The 23,034-nt window shown below is 40.1% G+C and overlaps 1 protein-coding gene across 3 annotated transcripts in view; it reads left to right on the top strand.

The window, feature by feature from the left end:
* Window positions 1-23,034, top strand: part of hdac4 (histone deacetylase 4) — a 130,476-nt gene that overhangs the window by 35,349 nt on the left and 72,093 nt on the right. For 2 of the 3 annotated variants that reach the window (XM_080902323.1, XM_080902324.1), the window contains exon 3: window positions 19,558-19,620. The exons of the other annotated variant lie outside the window; for it this stretch is intronic. In XM_080902323.1, coding sequence (XP_080758449.1) covers window positions 19,558-19,620 — 63 coding nt within the window. The remainder of the gene's footprint in view (window positions 1-19,557; window positions 19,621-23,034) is intronic. 3 annotated transcript variants of the gene reach the window in all.

The raw sequence follows: 23,034 nt of genomic DNA, 5'->3' as shown, positions 1-23,034 counted from the left end.
TATTTGAGGACATACTCCTTGTGTTTTTGCCCCGGGCAAGCACAGTCACAGGCCCTTTCATTTTTCCCTTTTATGTGAATAATGAATCCATCGCGGCTGACACTTATTGAAATGGTGCTTCAAAATCAAGCGGTCAAAGGCTGTAATTGTAGCATGTTTAGTCATACTGTGGTTAGAGTGAGAGTGTTCAGAGAGGTCTTTCTACCTTTATTCAGCCAGTTGTTCATTGGTATTGGTACATTCTAACATTTCATCGTGAGCGTGTTTTCTTTCTGTCATAAAATCTGTAGTGAACTGAGGTGAACTAGTTGTTAAGTTGGTGTTGTGCATGGACACACGGGGAATAGTCAGTCATTCACTACGTTGTGTATTTTGGGACCAGATCCAGCGGTAAGGCAGCACTTTTATCAAGCGCACGTTGGCAGTACGATTGATTAAAGATGTCTGATAGCGGGAGAAAATGGAGCGCCCAGATGAGACTAGAACCAGCTCTTGGCCATAGTGGGAAGGAAAACTCCCTTTTAGCAGGAAGAAACATTCTCCAAAACAAGGCTCGGGAGGGGCAAGCATCTGCTGCCATGTAAAGAGAAGTCAAGGGAAGTAGTCAAGGTTTATAGTTCTGGACAGATGCAGATATTTCAGTTTAGACCAAAGTAGTAAGAGAATGGCAAGGCAAGGCAAATTTATTTGTATAGCACAATTCAACAACAAGGTGATTCAAAGTGCTTTACAGAGACATTAGAAACAAAAACAAATAAAAAGCATGATTTAAAATTGATTAAAACAAACAAACTAACTAAACACACATATTTCACACCTGTTCGCGCGATCTGAACCCTTATCGTAAGGGGAGCTACCAGTCCTTCTGTGGACGAGCTACTTTCTATTTTAAATTCCCTGAATTTAAAATACTCTCTAGACCCAGTTGGCACATTTTCAAACCATGGAGTATATTTACTTGGTTTACGGCACAATAACACCTAATGAAATTGAAAGGAAACAAACTATCCTAAATGGCTGTGTGTGTAGTTTTCTGTCAGTATACAAAATAGACCATGAGATAGATTTAAGGTCCTACTGCATCACCTTACAATGAACATGTTCTTAAACCTGTGTGCAAAACTCAGCTTGTGTTTCCATGGGATTGTATTTTCTCCTCCTTGCCACAGACAAAGCATGATCTTACTCAACCCACCCCCTCCTCCACATCCCCACATTTGCTTCAGTCAAACGATTTATGTCTAATTACCGGGTATAAGCTCTCCACTTCCTCTGAAAGGCTTCATATTAGAAACCAAATCTTATAATTAACCCATCCTTTCACATGAAAGTAATGGCAATGCTCTGCCTTGTCAGAGGCCCATGTTGACAGTTCTGTGATCTCAGCACAGCCCTTCCGAACACTGCCTCTCTAAATATGCCAGGCGTTTAGGGAAAGATGAGCTGGCTAATGGACTGCTTACTAGTGGAATGGAGTGAAGAGATTGACCTTGAAGGTTTTTGTTTAGTTAAGTTGTCTGAACAGAGAAAATCTCCTCCGAGTAGGAAAGTAAAGGAATATGATCCACATACGCTTTCATATGTGCCTAAATGTCTGTTTAGTTTAGATTAATTACACATTCTATACAGCTGCTGACTTATGGGGCAGAAAAATGAAGCCACCTTGCATGTGCCAAAAACTGCAGTTCCTGAAATGTCCACTTGAGGCTAAACCTTGTTAATATCCATAAACAAGGATATTAACAAGTTTGCAACCGTACTCAACAAAAGAAAAAACAAGTTACTTGCTGATTTTTCACTTTCTGCAAACCAACATGGAGGATGGTGCAGCCGTTAACATTGTTGCCCTGCACTGTCACAGTAAGACGATTCTGGGTTTGAACCTTCTGATCACCGCGCCAGGGTTGTGTTTGCAGTTTGCACGTCATCCTGTCCTTCCTCCCACAGTCCAGAGATATACATGCTAGCTTAAACGGTGATTCTAAATTAGCTGTAGGCACGGATGCAAGCAGGTAAAGCACTTAATGCATGGGGTAAAGTGGTGTACAATTGCCTCACTAATTTAGTAGGTTAATATGAATTGGGAACCTTTATTATATAAAAGCCAAAGTTTCCATCTCAGTAAATTGTATTAAGAATTAAAGTGTGTATTATTAGAGGTGGTGCTACTTTGAGTGGTGTTTTAGCCACAGATCTACACCCTTTCAAACATGTTTATGCTGTTTGTGCCATTTTCAAGCATTTATAGTACAATTATAATTATCTGACAATTAATTATGACTTGATGTGTCGATATTTTGGACTAACAGTCTGTCTGTGTTCTACGTTTGGTGAGCAATACTCTCCTATTTTGTACGAATTAGCAGACGTCTGTCTCTGAGTGTAGACTCGTACCGTCTATGTGCTGCATGCTGCTAACCAAGCTTGCTTGAATTAACTGATATTTTGGCACGCTACCCTCTTGTCTAAATATAGCCTTGTCTGGCTTAGAAAAACCAACATGGCAATGCCCATAAAGATAAAGTTTAGACTTCTGAAAAGCAACTTTTATAGGCTGTGCATATTTTATGTTTCTGAAGTAATGTTTTAAATTTCTTTCAGAATTTAATCATAAATGTGTCTATGGTTTTTTGTTTGTCCCCCATGTCTTCTTTGACAGGTGGACCAATCTGAGTGAAACATGAACTTCATCATAAATACACTGACTATTCTATTTTTTTGAAAGAAAAAAATGTGATTTATTATTAAAAAAAATTATGTTCATTCATCATCCCTCTGCAAATGCGACTTTACTTTCTTTTGCGTGAATTCGTTTTTTGGGTCATGTTCACCGTACGTAGCTTGTATTTAACTCAACGGTCACAAACGTGTATCTGACTGTGACAGAATTTTATTTGACTCATAACTAAACATGGAATGAAGAGTTTGAAAGAACACCACAGTTGATCTAAACCGATGAACACCGGCATAAATTTTGGCTATTTTTACACCAGTTTAACTTTTCTGCTTCTTGATTTATTGTCATCCTCTAAATTTTGGTGTTTTTTTTTTTTTAACCTCATTCGTTCCTGTTTACATACACAAATGTGATTGGCAGCACAGCATGTGAGATGAGTCCCAAGTTATTTACATTTTTATGAGGTGATTTCTCGAGTTCTAAACAACACTTGTGTGAAAGTTGGCTCTCCTTCAGTTTGTTTCCATTGCTAACTGATCTAGGGGAGTTTCAGGAGTGGATTAGTGTTGCTGAAGGAGCTTGTTGACATCAGATGGCATGGGAACTATGAATCCACACACAAGGCTCAGTGAAGGAGCTCAAGCAATCCTGCACCGGGCACGTAGAGAGAGGGGGGAAAAACAAATAAACTAAGCCTAAAGTAAGTATCTCCACAGTTGGCTTGTTCCCATAGACATTTGGTAGAGGAAGAAGATGGATACAAGGACATTCTGGTTGTCAGTGATAGACTTGGTTAAAAAATTCCCAGTAATTCCCAACAATCCAAGTGGCTTTAATATAAGCTATTGAGATATCAAACTGATAATTTGATTATTAAAAGTTTATCAAATAAACTGGACAAATTATATCATTAAACATTTTTAAAACCAACTGTGATCAGTCACACCCTCTACATGCTGCAGAACAATCCAAAGATAAGCCAGTTATGACCCATCTGTGTTATCTTAGATACAAAAGAATGAAGTTACTTGTGTATCAAGACGTGAAGTTCAAGTGTAGTGCGTTATTTGGTGCTCGTGCAATCAGAACACTCAATGAAAGAAACATACAGTGTAAGTATGAGCCCAGTATGAATATTAATAATTGTAATGACAGTGCAATTCACTCAGCATCAGACTGGTCTGTAATCCTATAGTAAACTCTTCTAAAACCCAAGTGAGTCACTATTATTACAGATAATCCCCTAGTCTGGTTTTGTGTGACATGCTGGTGAATGCAGAAGTAAACTACACACACACACACACACACACACACACACACACACACACACACACACACACACCATTCTGTTTACAAACTGATTGCATTTCAGCTATTATCTTAGTTGAACAGAAAACAGCACAAAGCAGATGGCTGCTGTGTATAATGTTACAAGATTGCTTTTATCTTATTTATGTTGTGCTGCATGAATGCTGTCAGCGGACTGTCATCAGCAGAATGTATGTCCCAGTATGCACTCGTGCTTAAGCAGATCAGGTTATTACACAGAGATCCACGATGCAGATATTCTAGTTTAGAACTCGAGCACAACAGGAGAATCTTGTTGCTTTTAAGCGGTTTCCACACGTGGAGTCTGGACAATGTCAGGAGGATCAGGTTGGGAAATTGTCCTGATTTGCCCTTTTTCTTACCTGTAGCATCAACAGTAGGTAGTCCACATGAGATGTGTTTTTCTGACAGTTAATGCCGTGTTTTGTTAAGTGGAGGGTTAGCAGGAGTTCAGACTCATTGTAACCTGCTACATTAATAGACTTTGTATCATAGAGCTCCCTGGATAAAGGATATTCAATGTTGAGTCCAGATGATTGGAGTCAATGTCCCACATACATGTCTTCATGTCCTCCACGTGATCTCTAGAAGAAGCCAGGACTGTAATAAAACTATTACAGTTAAACAAGCTGTGAAGAAAGATTTGTAATAAAAATGAAAACTAACTGAAATTATTTTGTGAACTTGGAAAATTAAAGTATTTTAGTATTTGTTAGTTTGGTAAAAATGTTAATTCAGTTTGCCTGATGAGGTATTGATGGACAAATTTATTCAGACTTTGGGTCAGCTGCTTTCAAAAAGTTCTCTGTTTTTATTCTAATACTTGAACTTCATTTCCTCACAATAAGTCCAATTTATTTTGTTTTCAGGAATAGGGTAAAGTATCAGGGAATCTAATCTGGCAAACATGGAAAGAATGAGATTAAAGATTTTGTTGAGGAAAAGCTAAGAAAAGCTCTTGGGTTTTCAAACTGCTGTATGTTCGTGCACAATAACAAGTGCTGCAGTTCAATTCATTATCACCAAATGTTCTCCCTTAAATACCTCAGGACGTCACACTAGAACTGTGCTGACAGCATGGTTTCATGGGGAACTGTTGTTGCACCTGGCTGCATGCGCCTTACCGAATGGTCCACTTAGAGCTTGGACACTTTGGACTCTTAAACTGTTGATTGGTGTTTTGTGAAGCTAGGGAATCAGGTTAGTTTGACATGGAAATTAATGTTTGGGCTCTGTGCATGGCAGAAAACGCAGATCTGCACATGCAAGTGTACAGAATGTCACTTACAGTGAACGTCTCATAAATATCAACTCCATTTAAAAAAAACAAAAATGAAAAAAACAAAATCCACAAGTGGAGATCAGCCAAATTTAAATCAGCTGTGTTTTTTGATTTTTAAAAGCAGAGCAACAGGATTTTATGATTGCAGGCAGTCCAGAATGAATTTACATAATTACTGTTGGATGAATGGACTGTAAATTTTCCCTAAAGAGGACTTTAAGCAGAATCAAAAATCTAAACCTTCTCACAGGCTGGGGCCAAACGAACACTTCACATGGACTTTATATAAGAGTGTTTGAACACACCAGTCCAGTATTTATTGGTTCTCATGTCTTTGAAGTCTACAGATTTTTTGCACTCTGCTTGAAATATCTGAACTTTTTGAGTTTGTTACGGTAAGATATACTTATTTAGCAATCGCCAACATACACAATAACAGTGCATTAGCACAGGAGAGCCAAATACTTGAACTGGGGTTACCTTGCTCATCTCTGCTTGCTATTCAAACAAGCAGAGAAACCCCACCCTTCCCCCTAAACCTCTCTAGCACCCAAGTCCAGGAGGTTTGCCAAAAGCAGCCTAACACTAAACATTCACAGCACTGGGGAAGAGAAAGCAAACTCTGGGAAGGTACAGGATTGACGTCAGAGAGAGCCACATGTAAGAAATTCCTTCCTAATTACTGGGAATGCACAGGCTTTTTGTATAAAAATGTTCCAGTTCATATTCATGTTTTAAAACTTGTCTCTTTGTTTTGTCTTTTCGGTGTTGTGTTAGTTCTCTCTGGTAGTATACACTAGCCAGCCCTAAAAATGAACTACCTCCTTGTTGATTCCCCCTTTATTTTTTTTCCCTGCACTGTGGTTGCACTTAATTATTCTCTCCTTCAAACTGCTTTATTTCTTATGCTCCTCTTCCTTCCTTCCTTTCTTCCTTACTGGTGTTGCAGCGAGTCTTCTTTTCAGGAATGTAATGAAAGGTCATCGAGTGTGTTTCATGCTCATGTTCCCATAATTGCATGAAACTAGACTCAGACAATTAGTTGTAGTGTTGTTGCTTACTTTTACCTATAAAGTCTTTGTACAGTAATGGATATAATCAGTGTCACAAATGTCATTGTGAGAACATGAATTAAGAAAAGTATTAACTATTAATTGCGTTCCCAGTTTCAGAAAATGTATGAAACTTTACTAAACAATCAATGATTTATGCAGCAGGACACTAAGACACAAAAGACCTGTGTGCATCCTGTTTTTACAGGATTACATTGGTTCATTTATAAAGTTTAATTTACTTTAATCTTACTGTAGCTGTAGATCTTTGTCTTCTGTGAAATCACATATTTTTGCTAAAGCCCGACAGAGTTGAGGCGGGGCAAAAAGTGGAACACGATGTGTCTCTAAAATCGATTTCCTTTTCAGGGTCCTTGATAGAGTTATACTATAGTGCTTTAGTTTAAAGAGGAAGGAGATGGGCTGAGTGGCGAGAGTTGATTTAGGAGAAAGGAGTTTGATGGCGAGGTGCGAGTAGGTTTCACACACTCACAGGGAGGATTTGTGCTGAAAATGGAGACTGTAGGAAGCTCGGGGATTTATGGAGGATCGCATATCGACTGGAGGATGACTTTGAAGCTTCTTCTTTCTCCCCCAGGAAGCATTTTATTAGTAGGGGAGAGCTACTGATCAGACACATTTTGGTGGACGATATATGTTGGAGCCAAAATGAATGTTAGGGACTTTCCTTTCCTTACAGGCTCCATATTTGGTTTCAGTTTCGGTGTTTTATCTTAGAACAATTTGTGAAAATGGACAGATTATTTGTTTTTAATAGTCAACATCAGCCCAATAATACAGCAGGCTTGTATATTTCTTTGCATCCAGTGTGATCATGTGACATCTGTGAGCTGTAGTCTCAGGGCTGCTTAATGTTTTGGGCATGACACACACACACACACACACACACACACACACACACACACACACACACACACACACACACACACAATTCCTGAAGGATGTGTAGTGTGTCACCCTAACCCCTGACCCTGCCTTATAACTCTACGCTGTTGCCAACAGCACCTGAGGCTATGGGACAGTGGGATCACTCGCTCCGTCCCTGTGTGCCTTACTGCTCTTCCTTTCACCATCTCACTCTCCTTTCCCTTCTAAAGCCTTTCTTAAATTGTGGTTTTATTGCTTTTATGATGAAAGTGTTAAAAGGATTTGTTGGTGGATATGAAAGTTGATAATATTGTTAATTTTGGTTTAACTTGCCCTCAAATGGAACTACAACGTAAATGAATTTAAATGATTTTAATCAAATTACATTTAGCAGATAACCCCCCCCCCCCCCCCCCCCCCCCGTTAGCATCTCTTTGGTTCATTCTGGATTGGGTTTCAAATGTTTTGTACAAAGTTTGTGGTTGTTTGATTTATTAAGGTGTAATGACTTAATTAAATTTCACCGTGATTAACAATAAATGATCACATCACCAAGGTTGCTCATCCGACCGAGCCTTCTAGACTCCTTTTTTGCTCATTATATTGTTTTTAGCAGTCATTTTATAATTGAGTTTGACTTGCGCTCATCAACAGTTGAGAGGCATCTGGAGGTCTGATTAATATAGTAATTTACAATATGTGAGAAGCATCAAAGTTCGGATCATTAAACCCAGATGTGAGAATGTGTGTTTTACGCCATAGCTATGAAATAAGCACAAATACCCTCTGAAAGCCTGAGCTGTAACCTGACGTGCACGGCCCTGTAAGTGGAACTTCACATCACAACCTGCTGATTGGCCTGTTGAGTACAATTCATTCCTCATGTGCATTTCCGGATACATTTGTGCCACAGTTTTTTAATTTATCACTGAGAGAACAACAATCATAGCCTTAGTATGATGAATAATAGTCAAAGCATCAATGTAAGGACTCACAAATGTCAGCAAATTCCTGGAGGAAACTGTTGGAATGGACTTGAGGGAATGTGCAAACATAAAAACTGACCGCAACAAAGAGCAGGCAGTCGGGAAGGAAAGAAGTCCTAGCGTTGATTTGTTTGTCTCGACTGACACTGTACATAAAACACTGCGACATGACCACGCAGTAATTAACACATAATTCACCAGCACAAACATTAATGTTGGCAACAGCGTCAGCCTCTTGTGCTGGTTACGTCGTAGGCTCTACAAAGATTCCCCACAGAGGTCTAAATGAGGCCTAAGGTCTTAGTTTCTAACTGTGACCTGAGATTGTAGTGCTGAGACAAATAAAAATCATTCAAAGTCTAATGTGAATGCAGTATCTGTGATACCACATTAGGTAAAAACTGCAGCAGGGTAGAATTTTGGCTGTCCAGATGTCCTGGATGTTTCCAGGTTCAGTAGCTTGTGGGTTATTATAGGCCTAAAAATGTAAATGATAATACAGGATAGGGCGGAAAAAATCCCCTCCAGCTTTTTAACCAGCGTTAAACATCGGGTTTCTTTTAAGTTTACCTATTAACATAATGTAAAGAGAATCAGGGGCATGCTTTTGACTTTCACTATATCTACATATGTAAACGCACAGCCTATAGAGAGACTAATAACAGGTCTCAGCAGCATACACACAAAATCAACAGGAGTCAACATGACTTTACATGCTGAGAATCACACCCATATTCCCGGCATCAACACACACAGTGAATACAGTTCTTGTAAAAACAAACTCTGATACACAAAAGGTGCAATTAACTCCAGCGGTTTACAGCCTGCTGGTGTAGCTAGCTTGTCATGACGGGTCTCTGTTCGTCTCACTCTTTTGTCTTCATCATGGTGGCTTCAGTCCTGCATTTTAAACTGGTGGTGCCTGCATTCAGCGTAGGAGAACTTATCAACCCTCTATTGTCCTTATCGTAAGAAAAAGTCATTTGTCTCTTTCACAATAGAATGGTATGACAAATGAGTTGAGGTTAGAGGGTAAACATGGTACTGTGTAGAGTTGTGATGAAACCTTGGGATTTCTCTCAGTGTTACATCCTTTGGATTTCCTGCTCTTAGTCCTTTGTGGCTCTCAAGGCTAATAAAGCACAAACGTGTTTTGAAGTCAAGTTTAATCGCCACAAAGTTGGTTATAACATTTTAGACAAATATCAGCGAGGTACGGCAGATACCGCGGTTAAAATAGTTTGCCTTCTTTCTTGTTGGTGCAGCTTGGAGCACACATGGTAATGACACAACATCTCTAAAGTTAGAAATATCCTGTCTCAGAGTGACGCTGAAAAGCTAATTCATACATTTATTACTTCTTGGCTGGACTCCTGTAATTCAATATTATCAGAGTGTGCTTAAAAACTCCCTGCAAAACTTTCAGCTGATCCAAAATGCTGCAGCAAGAGTCCTGACAGGGACTAGAAAGAGAGAGCAGATTTCTCCTGTTTTGGCTTCCCTTCATTGGCTTCCTGTTAAATCCAGAGTTGAATTCAAAATCCTGCTCCTCACATACAAGGTCTTAAATAATCAGGCCCCATCTTATCTTAATGACCTTGTAGTACCATATCACCCTATTAAAGCACTTGAATAATCAGGCCCCATATTATCTTAATATAGTACCATATCTCCCCATTAGAGCACTTTGCTCTCGCTCTGCAGGCCTACTTGTTGTTCCTAGAGTATTTAAAAGCAGAATGGGAGGCGGAGCCTTCAGTTTTCAGTGGAACCAGCTTCCAGTTTGGATTCAGGAGACAGACACTATCTCTACTTTCAAGATTAGGCTTCAAACTTTCCTTTTTGCTAAAGCATATAGTTAGGGCTGGACCAGGTGACCCTGAATCCTCCCTTAGTTATGCTGCAATAGGTGTAGGCTGCTGGGAGATTCCCATGATGCACTGAGGTTTTCTTTTCCAGTCACCTTTCTCACTCATGTGTTAATAGACCTCTCTGCGTTGAACCGTACTTAAATCTCTGGTTTTCTTCAACAGCGTCTTTTGTCTCATCTTCCCCTCCTTACTCCAACTGGTCGAGGCAGATGGCCGCCCCTTGTCTGTGGGTCTATGTTACAATATAAAGCACCTCGAGGTGACCGTTGTTGTGATTTGGCGCAGTATAAATAAAATAGAATTGAAGTGAATGACATAGCCTCCCTGATGATAGCACACTATAACAGCAGTAATATATATATTCATTTTCAATGTTTACATTTTTTTTAGTTAAAGTGGATATTTTATACGCTTCCTTATTTCTTTATTTTCTGTCAGACAGAGGAGGATAAAATTATTTCAAAAATTATCTTCAAGTTTACACACAGTGTAAATATTTCAGCAGAGGTTTGAGCTGTCACTGTTAAAGCATCATGCCCAAAACAGAAAAAAGAAATGTTGATGTTCACAAAGCAGGAGGTGAATATACAAAATTATCACAGAGTTTCCAAAGTGGATAGAACTGGAGTGAGGAGTATAATCGGGACATTCAAAGAGGGCCATTCAGCACAGAAGGAGGAAGTGAAGGTTTCAAAGATCGACTCTGCTAGAAATGTTTAAAGACCCCACAAGGACTCCTAAGACACTCAGGAAAGACTTAGCCAAGTTGTAGATTGTAGAAATTTTAGCCTCAAAGAAGACAATCACATCAGAATCAAAATCCTGCACGGGGACGGACTGTGATGCCACAGACCAAGACAAGCTTATAGTCTGGCTTGATGTCTTCTGCAGGAGAGACACATCAAGTTGAAAACTACAACAATTTGTTGCTGTGTGTAAAATTATCATTCATATTAAATATGAATAAGCACTCTGGGAAAAATCTGTCAGAAACAATCTTGGGGTCTGTATGATGTCAGCGAGAGAGGAAAGCCTTAATAAGGTAAACTCGGGAGCAGCTCGGACTGCAAAGCTCACAGAAGCCCCACCTAGTTTAGATTTTCTGCTCGTGAGGAGCAGCAAACCAGCAAAACAACACTTAAAGTTTCAGATAGTGAATGGACTGAGCACAGTATAATGCAGAGTATAAGATGAATTCAGACTATTTGAAGTATAACTGCTTTAATGAAAGAAAAACATGTATTAACACTTGTGTCTGTGGGACTGTATTAACTTCTTTTTACTTAAAATTCAGCAGAAATGATCTGTTTTGTTGGAGTCCACACTCTTTCCTCCACACCTGTATATTTTACAATCTTGTGGACTCTGCCGAGTGCTGTGCACATGTTGTAATGCTCTTACAAACACAAAGGTCCTTCTCTCTTCCCAGTGACCCCTTCAATCCTGGACAGATGTCACTCTCTCTCTTTTTTTAAATTCCTTTAAATGCCTTTCTCGAACATGCGCACAATCTGCTGTCTCTCAGTGGACTTACTTCATGTTGCCTGCATGCTGCCAGCCCACATGGACTCTGTTTGTGGATAGTTGGTGTGTGTGTGTGAGTGAGACACAGTAAGAGTGGTAGATTGGATCAGACCGTTACTTTTTTAGCTACAAATATCCTGTCGAGGATATCTGGATGCTCACGCGTGCTCCTGGTTAAATGTGTACACAGCCCTTGTTTCACTGAGCACTGAGTCTTTGTGATGAGTTGCACCTAAAATGTAATGAGAAACATGGGCCCGAGTGTCACCGATGCTCTTTGTCATTGTTGATGGCACAAAAACGTGTAGTAATTAACCTCTTTTCCAGGAGCATCTTTACAGAAAAGCAGGCCTCGCACACATACGCAGATCACTTCTTTCTGTGTTTTCAGCTGTGACGCTGCTGCATTTTACCACAAATCTGTTTTCCTGTTAATGAATTTGAGAAGGTGGCTTTGTTTCTGTGGAGGTTTTAAGACAGTTGCAATGAAAATAGGAGTATATAGTACATCATATTGAAACTATATAAGTTTTTTAAAAAATATATTAGGACAAGCATTTGGCTATTCCTCTCTGCAAAAACTGCTTCTTAATTAAAGCAGCGTACTTGGACAAAACAATGATGAAAATAAGCTTTTTTAACTTTTTATTGTATATAAATATCAGAAGCTCTGTTATTCTTCTGTTTAACAAGTAAATATACTTTGGCCTTAGAAACTAGCATTTAAGTCTTAACGTGATTGTAGTACATACACATAAATGCATATTGTGTGTACTATAAATACCTAAATTATGTTGTTTAATAGCAGCCAAGCCACACAAATGTATGTGTACACAAACAGTACACACATGTGAGTGCAGTCAGACAAATGTAAAAAGGCTCAGCAGTAAAAATAAAGTCAAAGTCTGTGGTTTGTCTCGTAGGTTTAAAATGCCCAGAGGAAGGGCTGAGTAGTTGGTAAACATGGCCACAACACCAACAAGTGGTTTGCAGCATTGCAGTGGTGAGAAGTTTTTCATGGGTTTAGCCTGCACATAGATGGATTCAACAGGCAATACAAGGATTTGCTGTTCTGTGCATTGCTAATTATTAAAGCATGAATGAATAATGTAGAGGTCAGTCTCTAGAAAGTTCCAGTAGGTTTGATTAGAATCTGTCATAGGGGCACCATCTCAGAGTTAGCTGAAACTCTATCAGGCATGCTCTGTAATTGATCTGTTATTATATACAAAAGTCTGCATCAGTGTGAGTGATTAATCTGTGCGACTTTAATTTATAGACTGTGATTGTTGGAACTGTTGAACTTTTATTAGAATATGATATATTTGTACACAATTTTTCTCTTTATCTTAGTTGATATAGTCTTCAGTGGTAATAATATCTTACTGAGGCTAAACCTCGGCAGACATGGGGTCAGGGAGAGACGCCCATCTACTGCGACCGGTTGGTGGTGATGGGACGGAGACGGGACAAAAGACACGCGGTGGAAGAGAGCCAGATATTAATAATAACTGATGACTGAATAAAGAGAGGTGTGAACACGTAGTGAGTGAAGACGAAACACCCAGTGCATCATGGGAGTCCCCCGGCAGCCTACGTCTATTGCAGCATAACTAAGGGAGGATTCAGGGTCACCTGGTCCAGCCCTAACTATATGCTTTAGCAAAAAGGAAAGTTTGAAGCCTAATCTTGAAAGTAGAGATAGTGTCTGTCTCCTGTATCCAAACTGGAAGCTGCTTCCACAGAAGAGGGGCCTGAAAACTGAAGGCTCTGCCTCCCATTCTACTTTTAAATACTCTAGGAACAACAAGTAGGCCTGCAGAGCGAGAGCAAAGTGCTCTAATGGGGAGATATGGTACTATATTAAGATAATATGGGGCCTGATTATTCAAGACCCTTTATGTGAGGAGCAGGATGTTTTTCCACACAGAAGTGGCTGATTCTACAGCTGGTGACTTCTTGTTAAGCTCAGGAGTCATGTTGGTTTGACCTGTCCTGTGACTCTTTAATTATACAGGTCATTTTAGACAGTATGAGCAAACAACGGATAAAACCCTTTAGCTGGAGACTGCTTCACATACACTATAAGCTAATCTCCTAAATAAAGCTGATGTCAAGGAAAGGGGGAAGAAAAGAAGCTTCCTTACCAAATACAGAAACTGCAAGTTTCCATGGAAAGTCATTTTTTCAGTCACATGATTGAGATCTCATTTTGGATTGAGTCTCCTCATATGTTGGCTTCCCAGCAGATTATCTTGCGGTTTAGAGTGGCGATGACAGGTTGGCGTTGCTGGCACCCTCTCGGACTGGCTCGGAGTTTGGTTGTAGCAGAAGGGCAGTTTTGGTGGAGCCTCGGCAGACAGAATGGCATAGTTGGCAGAGTAGAGGGTGGCAGGGCTCAGAATACACCAGACTGAGTTGTAGTGGACTAGACAGGTTGGCGTGTATGGTAATGGTGCAGAGAAGCGGCCCTGAACAAGGCAGGTTTGACACCTTCGGTCTAGCGGGAGGAAAGGTGTGTGCGAGATGGGTGTGTAAATGTCATCACATTGTCTTATGTGTTCTTATGAATGTTCATGTATTCTTTGTGCTTCTCTTATTACGCTGTGGAAGGGCTCTCCCCTTAGCTTAGTACACCGGGTGTGTATCCACTGAACCAGGCACTCCTGCTTCCTGTTGGCCTCGGAGCCAACTTGTCGTTCTGCCAGCCATCGGTAACTTGGCACTCCTCCTCTTCCTTTTCCATGTGGCGATCACGTATGTCTGTCCACAAGGAAGGCTGTTAGGCTTTTACAAAAGGAATATGACATAAGGAAAGAGAGCGAATCATTTTCCTGCCTGAGCTTACGGGCACACATGTATTTTTTAAATTTTATGTCAGATTTATTTTTACATACCGTATGTACTCTGTATTCCTACTTGTCTCTGAGGAGTATGGTCAGTCTTTGCTAGGAGGTATGCATATGGCAAAGGTCACAGGTCTGCACATTAAAATAATCCATTACATACACATAACACATATAACTTATGCACAGCATTAACACCCCGCAGGACATTACTTACTTTAATAACACTTTGTGCATTATGCTGCACAACAAGCACATCCTCTAAATACTGGTGACACAAAATGTGTCATAACAAAATAAATAATTAAGCCGTTTCGAGTGCTCCTCTTCCCATTTGTTCAGCAGCTGAGCCAGAGCTCGGACCACCGAATGAGCTGTGAGTGGTGGCGAACCTCTTTGCCTCGTCTCTCTTGAACTTTAGCTCTTTTCACCACCGTAAATGCAGATAATAGTTGTACTGTAGAGAGGACAACTGTTCAATAAAACTCTGACACAACTGATGTGTTATTTGGACAGTATGGATAAGTGCCCTCCTTAAAATGAATTAAAGGGCTTGGCAGGCAATTTTGCAGGTAGCACTTGGTATCTTCTCCAATGGACTCGATGTAGGTACTCGATTGATTAATGCTGGCCTTTGGAGAAAGTAAATCAGGAGCAAAGTAGGACATATTGGACCTGGTTAGCTAGAACACTGGCGTTCCAATTTTTGTGTCTAAGGGACATCAGAGGTCAAGACAGAATTTGAAAGCATATCTATAATACACGGTCAGATGAAGGTGCTCTTTGAATGTGCGTATGCAGGATCTATCTAACACGACACCTAAAACATAGTTCTGTGTGCTTTGCTCGGCACATAAAATTAATCTCTTTTATCTTCTTGCTACCAATCAGTGCTTTAATGTAATGTAATGTTATGCAGGGCTAATAATCATGTATGCTTGATACAAAAGGAAAAACTGGACTTGCTAATGGCCTTTTAAACAATGAAAGCTATAAACCGATATAATGGTGATTCAGTCAGATTGCCGAGTTGAGATCTGAGGTTTATTGTCAGTCTGTTTGTTGATTATTTTGATTTACTGATAATTTCCTGATAACAGGAAATGCCCTCAAGTAGCCTGTTTTGTCATATCAACAATCCAACCTCAATTCATCGGTTGAGTTTATCCCCACATGTGTAATCCTGTGACTTGTCGATATGTTTTTATTTTATTTTTTTAATCATAATTGTAAGAAAATTAAACTTTGGCAACATCATTGCCGTCACACATTTTCCCAGAAACACCAGGTGTTTATCCTGTGCTTCGTGGATGTGCCTGTTCTAAGAAAATGAACAATATAATTTAACACGCAAAACCTAAATAAGAATGTAAAGAATGGGAGACGACTCAAATGAAGATTTAATTACTGCTGTTTTTTTTTGTTTGTTTTTTGTTCCAACCCATAATCTCATTAACAATACTAACCTTCCTCAAGTGTTCCTATGTCATGTTTACTTTGGGCCTTTATCAGTTTCTGCACAACACTATGTCATTTGTTGTGCTGGAAAATACATTAACAACAAGCACTGTGACTGCTTGTTGAGCCGAGATATTCAGGCTATTTAAGGGTAGTGCCATGAGTATTGCAAACACCAGGTTTAAAACAACACGTTCTCTCTTTCTGCCTATTTGTTTGTTCTGGTTCCCATGGAGACCTTCTCTCATCACTGCGTGTTATGGCAGAAAGCTCTTGACCCGTCTTCCCGCTCAGGCGTTAAGAGGTCATACCGGTCATAGTCGACAACCCAATGAAGCTGGTTGGTTTCCGCGAAATACATTTCCTCTGCACATGCAGATAATTACACACATTTCTGAGCCTTATATTTGTCTTCCTTTTTAAGTCACTTCCTCCAGTCACACATAAAAATCGACTTCTGTAAAACTGCTCTGACCAAGACACAATAAAAACTGAAGGTAAACAGCATTTGTGTTGCTGATCGTTGTGGCAGATAAAGAGTCATAAAATCTTGCAGCATAGATTTCCCCCCATTACGACACACTATACCAGGTAAAAGTAGACCTTAACTGTCATGCACAGCTCCCACTTTGTCTGCCGATCTTAAAGCACCACCCCATGACTTCTTTTTCAGGCTAAAATCAGGCTGTTATACACATCTCTGCATATATTAAAGAGAAAGTCATACACAGAGTTTCCATGAGGCCAAAGGCAAAGAGGTTAAAATGAGGTGGTGGAATTTAGCGTAACAGAGGGAAGATGTATAACAGCCCCTCACACGTTCAAATCTTCCTTTGTGTGTGTTTAAGTGTGGCCTGTCTCTTGCCCATCAAGCTCTGGTGTCATCTTTCTGCCATCTGCCACTGCCATCCTACTGACATGCGCGCACAAGCGCACACACACACACACGTGTGCACACACAGCTTTCCTATAATACTCTGTCTATTCAAAGCTTCTCTTCTCTTTAGTTTTGTGTCTTTTCTTTTTCAATATGTTCTGTTAAACACACAAAGGAAGCCGGCGTTGCCCAGGAATTCAAGAAATGCATTTACTGTGTTTGTATGTGCGATATGAATATTTAATTCAGCCCTTCCCTTCATCATGTATTAGTCATAGGACAGTCTGCTTAGGCTCAAAATAGTGCCTAGCAACCCAGAAAAACAAAATCCATAGTAGCTGTGGGTATGTCATGTACTGCTGCTCGATCATGTGGCCACAGCACTTGGTCTCCTTTCACATTTTCCTTTTCTTCCACACTTTCTCTTTTCTTTCCGCATGTCTGTCTCCAATGATTCAAGAAAACGATGAACATTTTTTTGATGTTGTGATTTCCATTCACACTTACTATTTGCTTTTCAAATTTGCTAAGCATTGTCGATTTTATATCGTGTGTCAGTTTTCGTCGTTTTTTGCTCGTCTGGCACACATTTTTAACTCTGACAGCCTGCTGTGTTTGTGCTCGCACCCACTGAGTATAGACAAAGTTAGACATTTACTACATTCTAAGAGTTTGCTTCCCAAAAGTGGTGATAATTGCAGGATTACTGACCCCACCATGCATACCAGCTGCCAGTCTTAAAGATAAACTAATGTAGGCTGAACGAAGCTGAGTAGAAATATGGCAGCAAGCTTGTATTCAGCACAAGAGCTTGAATTCAAGACCACGGAGCGCCAGAGTGACAGTTTGTAAAAGCAAGCATAAACTGTTTGCCGTTTGACGGTGTCGCCCAAAAGCTGAAATTTCTTCATTGAGGTAACCTTGGAAACGCTCTAAAATGTATATTAGCTGCCTTCTTAAAATTCAGTCCAGCAGGCTAATTATAACTCTGTGTGTCCTGTACAGTCAGTAAGTGTTGGTGATCACATCCCTGTACTGAACTCATATAACTTAGTCATGAAATAAAACATAACACTGTTGTCACTTGATGCCAGTGTGACTGATATTGTGAATCACTTGCTAAACGAGGCTGCAGTACACAGAAGAAGAGCTCGAATATCTGTTGATAAATGTTGGAGGGCTGTTATGAATAATGGAAGATTAAATGTGATGTTTGCTTGATATAAGTTTATGTTTAACTTGCCTCTAACAACAGTGAACAAAAGGGTTTACAATTCACTACATACACTGACGTGAAAGCTGAGAGTCGGCACTGCTTCACTTTCACTATTTCATTTATAAGCCCAGCATACTAGAGCCCCACTCCCACACACTGTGAGAAAAATCCCCATACTTCTTGACCACACTGCTCTTGCTGCAACTACAGTACATGGTATAATCTTCTTTTTTCAAGGTCTTAGCACCTGATAGTAGGTCAAAGTCTTAGGCCGTATGAGAAAATTTAAAAATGGATAATAAATACAGTTTAGAAATATATGTTAGCAGCAGTAAGAATGGGAATACAGGAAAAAAACCTGTGTTTTTTTTAAAAAAGGGATATGTGTAAAATGTAAATAAACTATATGTAATGTGTGTGCGAAATTATCCAGGCTAAAGAGTGAAAAAAGATATTAAAGCTAAATGATATTAGAACTACATTAGTGTATATGGCATGAGTAACTCACACATCTGTGAAGGCACCTTTAATGCTTAATGATTTATATAAAGGTTGTGGAGAAATATACTGACACCCACGAATCTCTTTTCTGGGGAGGATTTTATTGTCTCATTCTACACCTGATACAGTACAAAAAGAAAGTTTCTGGGTGCAAAACGTACTCATTGAAAACTTCCTCAGTATGTCCTGAAACTATCAAGTAGAAGTAAATTAGAAACAAAGTAAGCTGTAAATTGTTGAGCAGCTGAAATTCAGACAAGAGTGGAGGTGCGGGGAAAGCTCTTTAAAAACCAGGAAATCTTCCTTTCAAATCTCAAATGTATTCATCGTCTCTCATGTGTTTTGAAAGCTGTTGCACAGATCCAGTCCTCAGTTTCAGCAGCTGTTGTCTTCCAATTAGTTTCCAATTAAATGTAGAGTTTTGGAAATTACTGAATTCTCTTTTATTACATTTTTTAAAGGCTAGTCCATGACTGAATCAGTTGCTAATTGTTTTATTATCACATGCAGCTAATAATTACACATGCACTCCATCATACGACAGGGGCCTGGCATGGAGGACGTGTAATGGACAAGGCTTAAGTCTAGTTCTGGACTTCCAGCTTTCTGTACTACATCATGCAGTTTGGATTCCTAAAAGAAGCCGGAAACATTGTTAAAATCTCCTGACATATTGATAAGTGCAGTCATAAGTACAGCAGGCCTTCTTTTGAGCAGATATCTGTAGCAATGAAGCCAGATTAAGAAAGCCTGAAGACTGATCCATTTAAGAAGAGACTTTGACATTGTGCTTGTGAATGCTTTTAAGTCATCTTCAGTACTTTTCTTCTCAGATTTCACTAATGCTAATTTCATAAGCATCCCAATATAAATATTAATACTCTCACTAATGAGGGCTTGCAAAGATGACTGAAATTAATCCTACTTAACTTAATCCAATCCTGCACAGTCCATGCCAAATTGAGAATTAATTTTGAATTCTATTTTAAAGTTAATTTTGTTGCCACATTAAAGACCATATTTAGCCCAACTTTTCCTTCTCTCCGACAGGTGGATTAACCAGCACGGAGAAGCCTCTGGAACTTATTAAACCAACGGCACACAACCATTTTGGTAGGGCTTATTTGTCTGTTTAACTGCATGTGTGTGAACTGTGTTTGGATCGGTGTTGATGGCTTGGATCAGTCTTGTCATTGTTTGGATTCACCGTACAAATTTTTATTACAGGTTTTTACAGGTTGGTCAGAAATGATACCCGGGTAGTCGATGACATTTAAACCAAGCTCTCAAATGGTAATAAGGGGCCAAAAAGTTTGCAGGGAAAATATCCCCAAAATTCATTACACCACCATCCAAACTGTTGGTTCCAGGGGGGGCTGGGTACCAGGGGGGCTGGTTAGCCTCAGTTTCCTGTTCTTGGTTTACAGGAGAAGCACATGGTGTGGTATGTCTGTGAAGGTTCTCAGTCATGGTCATCGTAGTCTAAGGAGCTTGGAAAGAAAAGCGTCTGGACTTCTTTAAGTTGCTTGAAGATATTTCACCTCTCATTCGAGAAGCTTCTTCAGTTCTAGGGTCAAATGGTGCAGTCCTAGATTTAAGCCGTGTGGGAGTTTCCCCCCCCAAAGAGGGACAGTGGACCCCCCCCCCCCCCCCCCCCCCCCCCCCCCGATGATCCTCTACCTAATCACATGAGCCAAGGTGTGAAAACGGGTGTAGGCCACAGTCAGCCAAGCCCCACCCTATCATGGGATTTTCTGAGGTCAGAAGGCCCAGGATATGAGCGGGCGTTAAGGCGTCTGGGAAGGAATCTCAAAACTGGATTATAGATGGCAGACAGTTTGTGCCGTAAACCACCGCCTCTGTTCAAAGAGGGTCGCTCATAGTGGACATACATAGCTTCTTCCATTCCTCTTTCAAAACCATCATGATGTGGTGTTCTGCTGCTACAGCGCATCTGCTTCAAGGTTAGACGTTTTGTGTGTTCAGAGATGCTCTTCTGCGTATCTTGGTTGTAACGAGTGGTTATTTGAGTTCGTGTTGCTTTCCTATTAGCTCGAAACAGTCTGGATAATCTCCTCTTATCTCAATGGGGCTTTTTCACCCAGAGAGCTGCTGCTAACTGGATCATTTCTCTGTGTTGGATCATCGTAGAAATGGTTATGTGGTGAAAATCCCAGCAGATCAGCAGTTTCTGAAACACTCAGACCAGCTTTTCTGGCACCAACAACCATGCCACGTTCAAAGTAAATTAAATCACTTTTCTCCTCTCTGTTCTGTTGCTCTGTTTGAACTTGAGCAGGTCATGTTGACAGTGTCTGCGTGTGCACATGCGCTGAGTTTCTGGCATGTGATTACCTGATTAGATACTTGGATAATGAGTATCTAAACCTGTTCAGTAATGAGCAGTTGAACAGGTTATCCAGTACAATTAATTCAGTGGTGTACATCTTACATGTGTTTACTGAGAGCTGAGCAATTGATCCAGTCTTGTCTTTGGGTGGTGTACACCACAGGTGATTACAGAACATTAATGCTCAGAGGTGATCAGGTTTCTCTTGCTTGCTAATATGTGGCTTAAGAGTACACCCTGTCAGTGTCTGATTATGAGGGAACTTATCATTTAGGCCCAGCCATGCAATCATTTCCACTAGCTGACGTTGCGTGTTGTTTTTAGTACATGACAATTTGCTATTCAGTGACAGACTCCGTTTAGAATTCGCTCTGCGTGTGTCACTTCATGTGCATTTACGTGAAAGTGCACGTGGCACAAGCAAATTTGGTTGGAACTTCATCTTCTTGTTGACTGGAACGTAGGATGATCGCGCCACATAAGCATGTCATCAACCCACAAGCGGTATGTTTGTCCCATGTGGCAGGACGAAATGCTGATGCAGCAGTGATGTCACAGATATGGGTGCCAAGGCTCGGAGCTGTAGCCTGCTAATAGTATGTTTCATTGCCTGCAGTGGTGACCCACGTAATGGCATAAACACACAGACAGACGCATGCACATAGACAATGGTGCAGAAGTTTTAGGCATTCGTGATCTTTAGATTGGTATCCATCCCGCAGTACTTTGAGGCGGAAAGCTTACTGGTGCCAAATACAAAGCACGAGAGTGATTGTAAAGGACTAACTTCAGTGACAAGAAGAACCATGAATCCTCCGGATTGTAAGGCCTCTGCTTTGATCTCACCAGCAATGAGTCAGTCCAGGAGACACGAAAACAACTCAACCGACTGCCTACATCCATGTATTTAATAAAACCCAAAACAACAAGTGGCTCTCAGAGGCTTTCAAGTTTCATTTTAGTTTTCATTTAAGTATAAAAAAATGTTTACACCCCTGCTTTATGAATGAAATTGAAATAGAGTGTTTTTAGAGTTTCTTAGCAAAGCTGTAAATCTAGAAAGTTTTAGTCTTCCATAAAATTTGATGTCTGCAAGAAAGCTTTGGTGTAATTATGCGTTTATTGGAGCTTGGAGCATAATATAATGCATGTACAAAATTATACCCCATTAGACCAACACACTTTATCCCCTCCTGCTCTACTCCTCGGTTAACTTTGGGCTAGATGCCTGCCTTTGTTGAGCTGGTATCTATAATATGGAGAGAAATGAACTTAATGATATTGACATTTACAAGTCTTTAACTGACTCCCTAATGAGAGAGCGAAACAGAAAGAATATGAACGTGTGGGCGAGTGAGCAAACTGAAAGGGGAAGTAAATGTGAAACTTATTAATGTACTGCAAGTCTGAGATTTGTAGAAAGTGTTAGAGCTCCACTGTAGCCTGTGTTCTCTGCTAATAGTGACAAGCAGGGATTAACCTTTGACCCCTTTCTCATGTGGTGGATAGGACCAATGGGGGTTAAACCTGTGTTATATACAAAATCGCATCACTGTGTAATGATACATTGACATTCACAAAAATGGAGAAGAGAAACTAACCCTGTGTCATATGAAAGAAGTGAAAGTAGTTTCTTAAAGGCACTATTTTTTTGTGTGTGGTATGACTCATGTTTGTCACCATATCAACAAAGAAGCAGTTAAAAAATAAATTGTTTGAATTTATTTCAAGGCTTTAGTCACTTCCTCCATACAAATTGCTATAAATTGAAATATCAATAAGACCTCACTGACACAAGCTTACAGACCAGTAAATGACCACCTGGTAACCTCCAGCTTCTAAGAAAAAATTTGGTTTTCCTGATTGGTTGGCAAGTGGTTGCAAAGAGAATGCTGCACCAAAAAACTGATTGCCTCGGACGCCTGCACTTCCTACAGAAGACGGAAGGCGCCCATGCACTTGCAAACCGAGTCGCAGTAAAACTGAAAAAGACATGACACATACTGGAAAGTGGGCACTTTAAAACTTTTTTTAAAAATGTGACTTACCTTTCCAAAGGTGAAACTTCAGAAGGTGGAAGATTTCCATTTCTAGTTTGGACTAGAGATGGACCGATCCGATATTACGTATCGGTATCGGTCCGATACTGACCTAAATTACTGGATCGGATATCGGAG

Source organism: Rhamphochromis sp. 'chilingali' (genome assembly GCF_963969265.1).
Source record: "Rhamphochromis sp. 'chilingali' genome assembly, chromosome: 14".
NCBI classification, from domain to species: domain Eukaryota; kingdom Metazoa; phylum Chordata; class Actinopteri; order Cichliformes; family Cichlidae; genus Rhamphochromis; species Rhamphochromis sp. 'chilingali'.
This window is presented reverse-complemented; position numbering and strand designations above follow the sequence as displayed.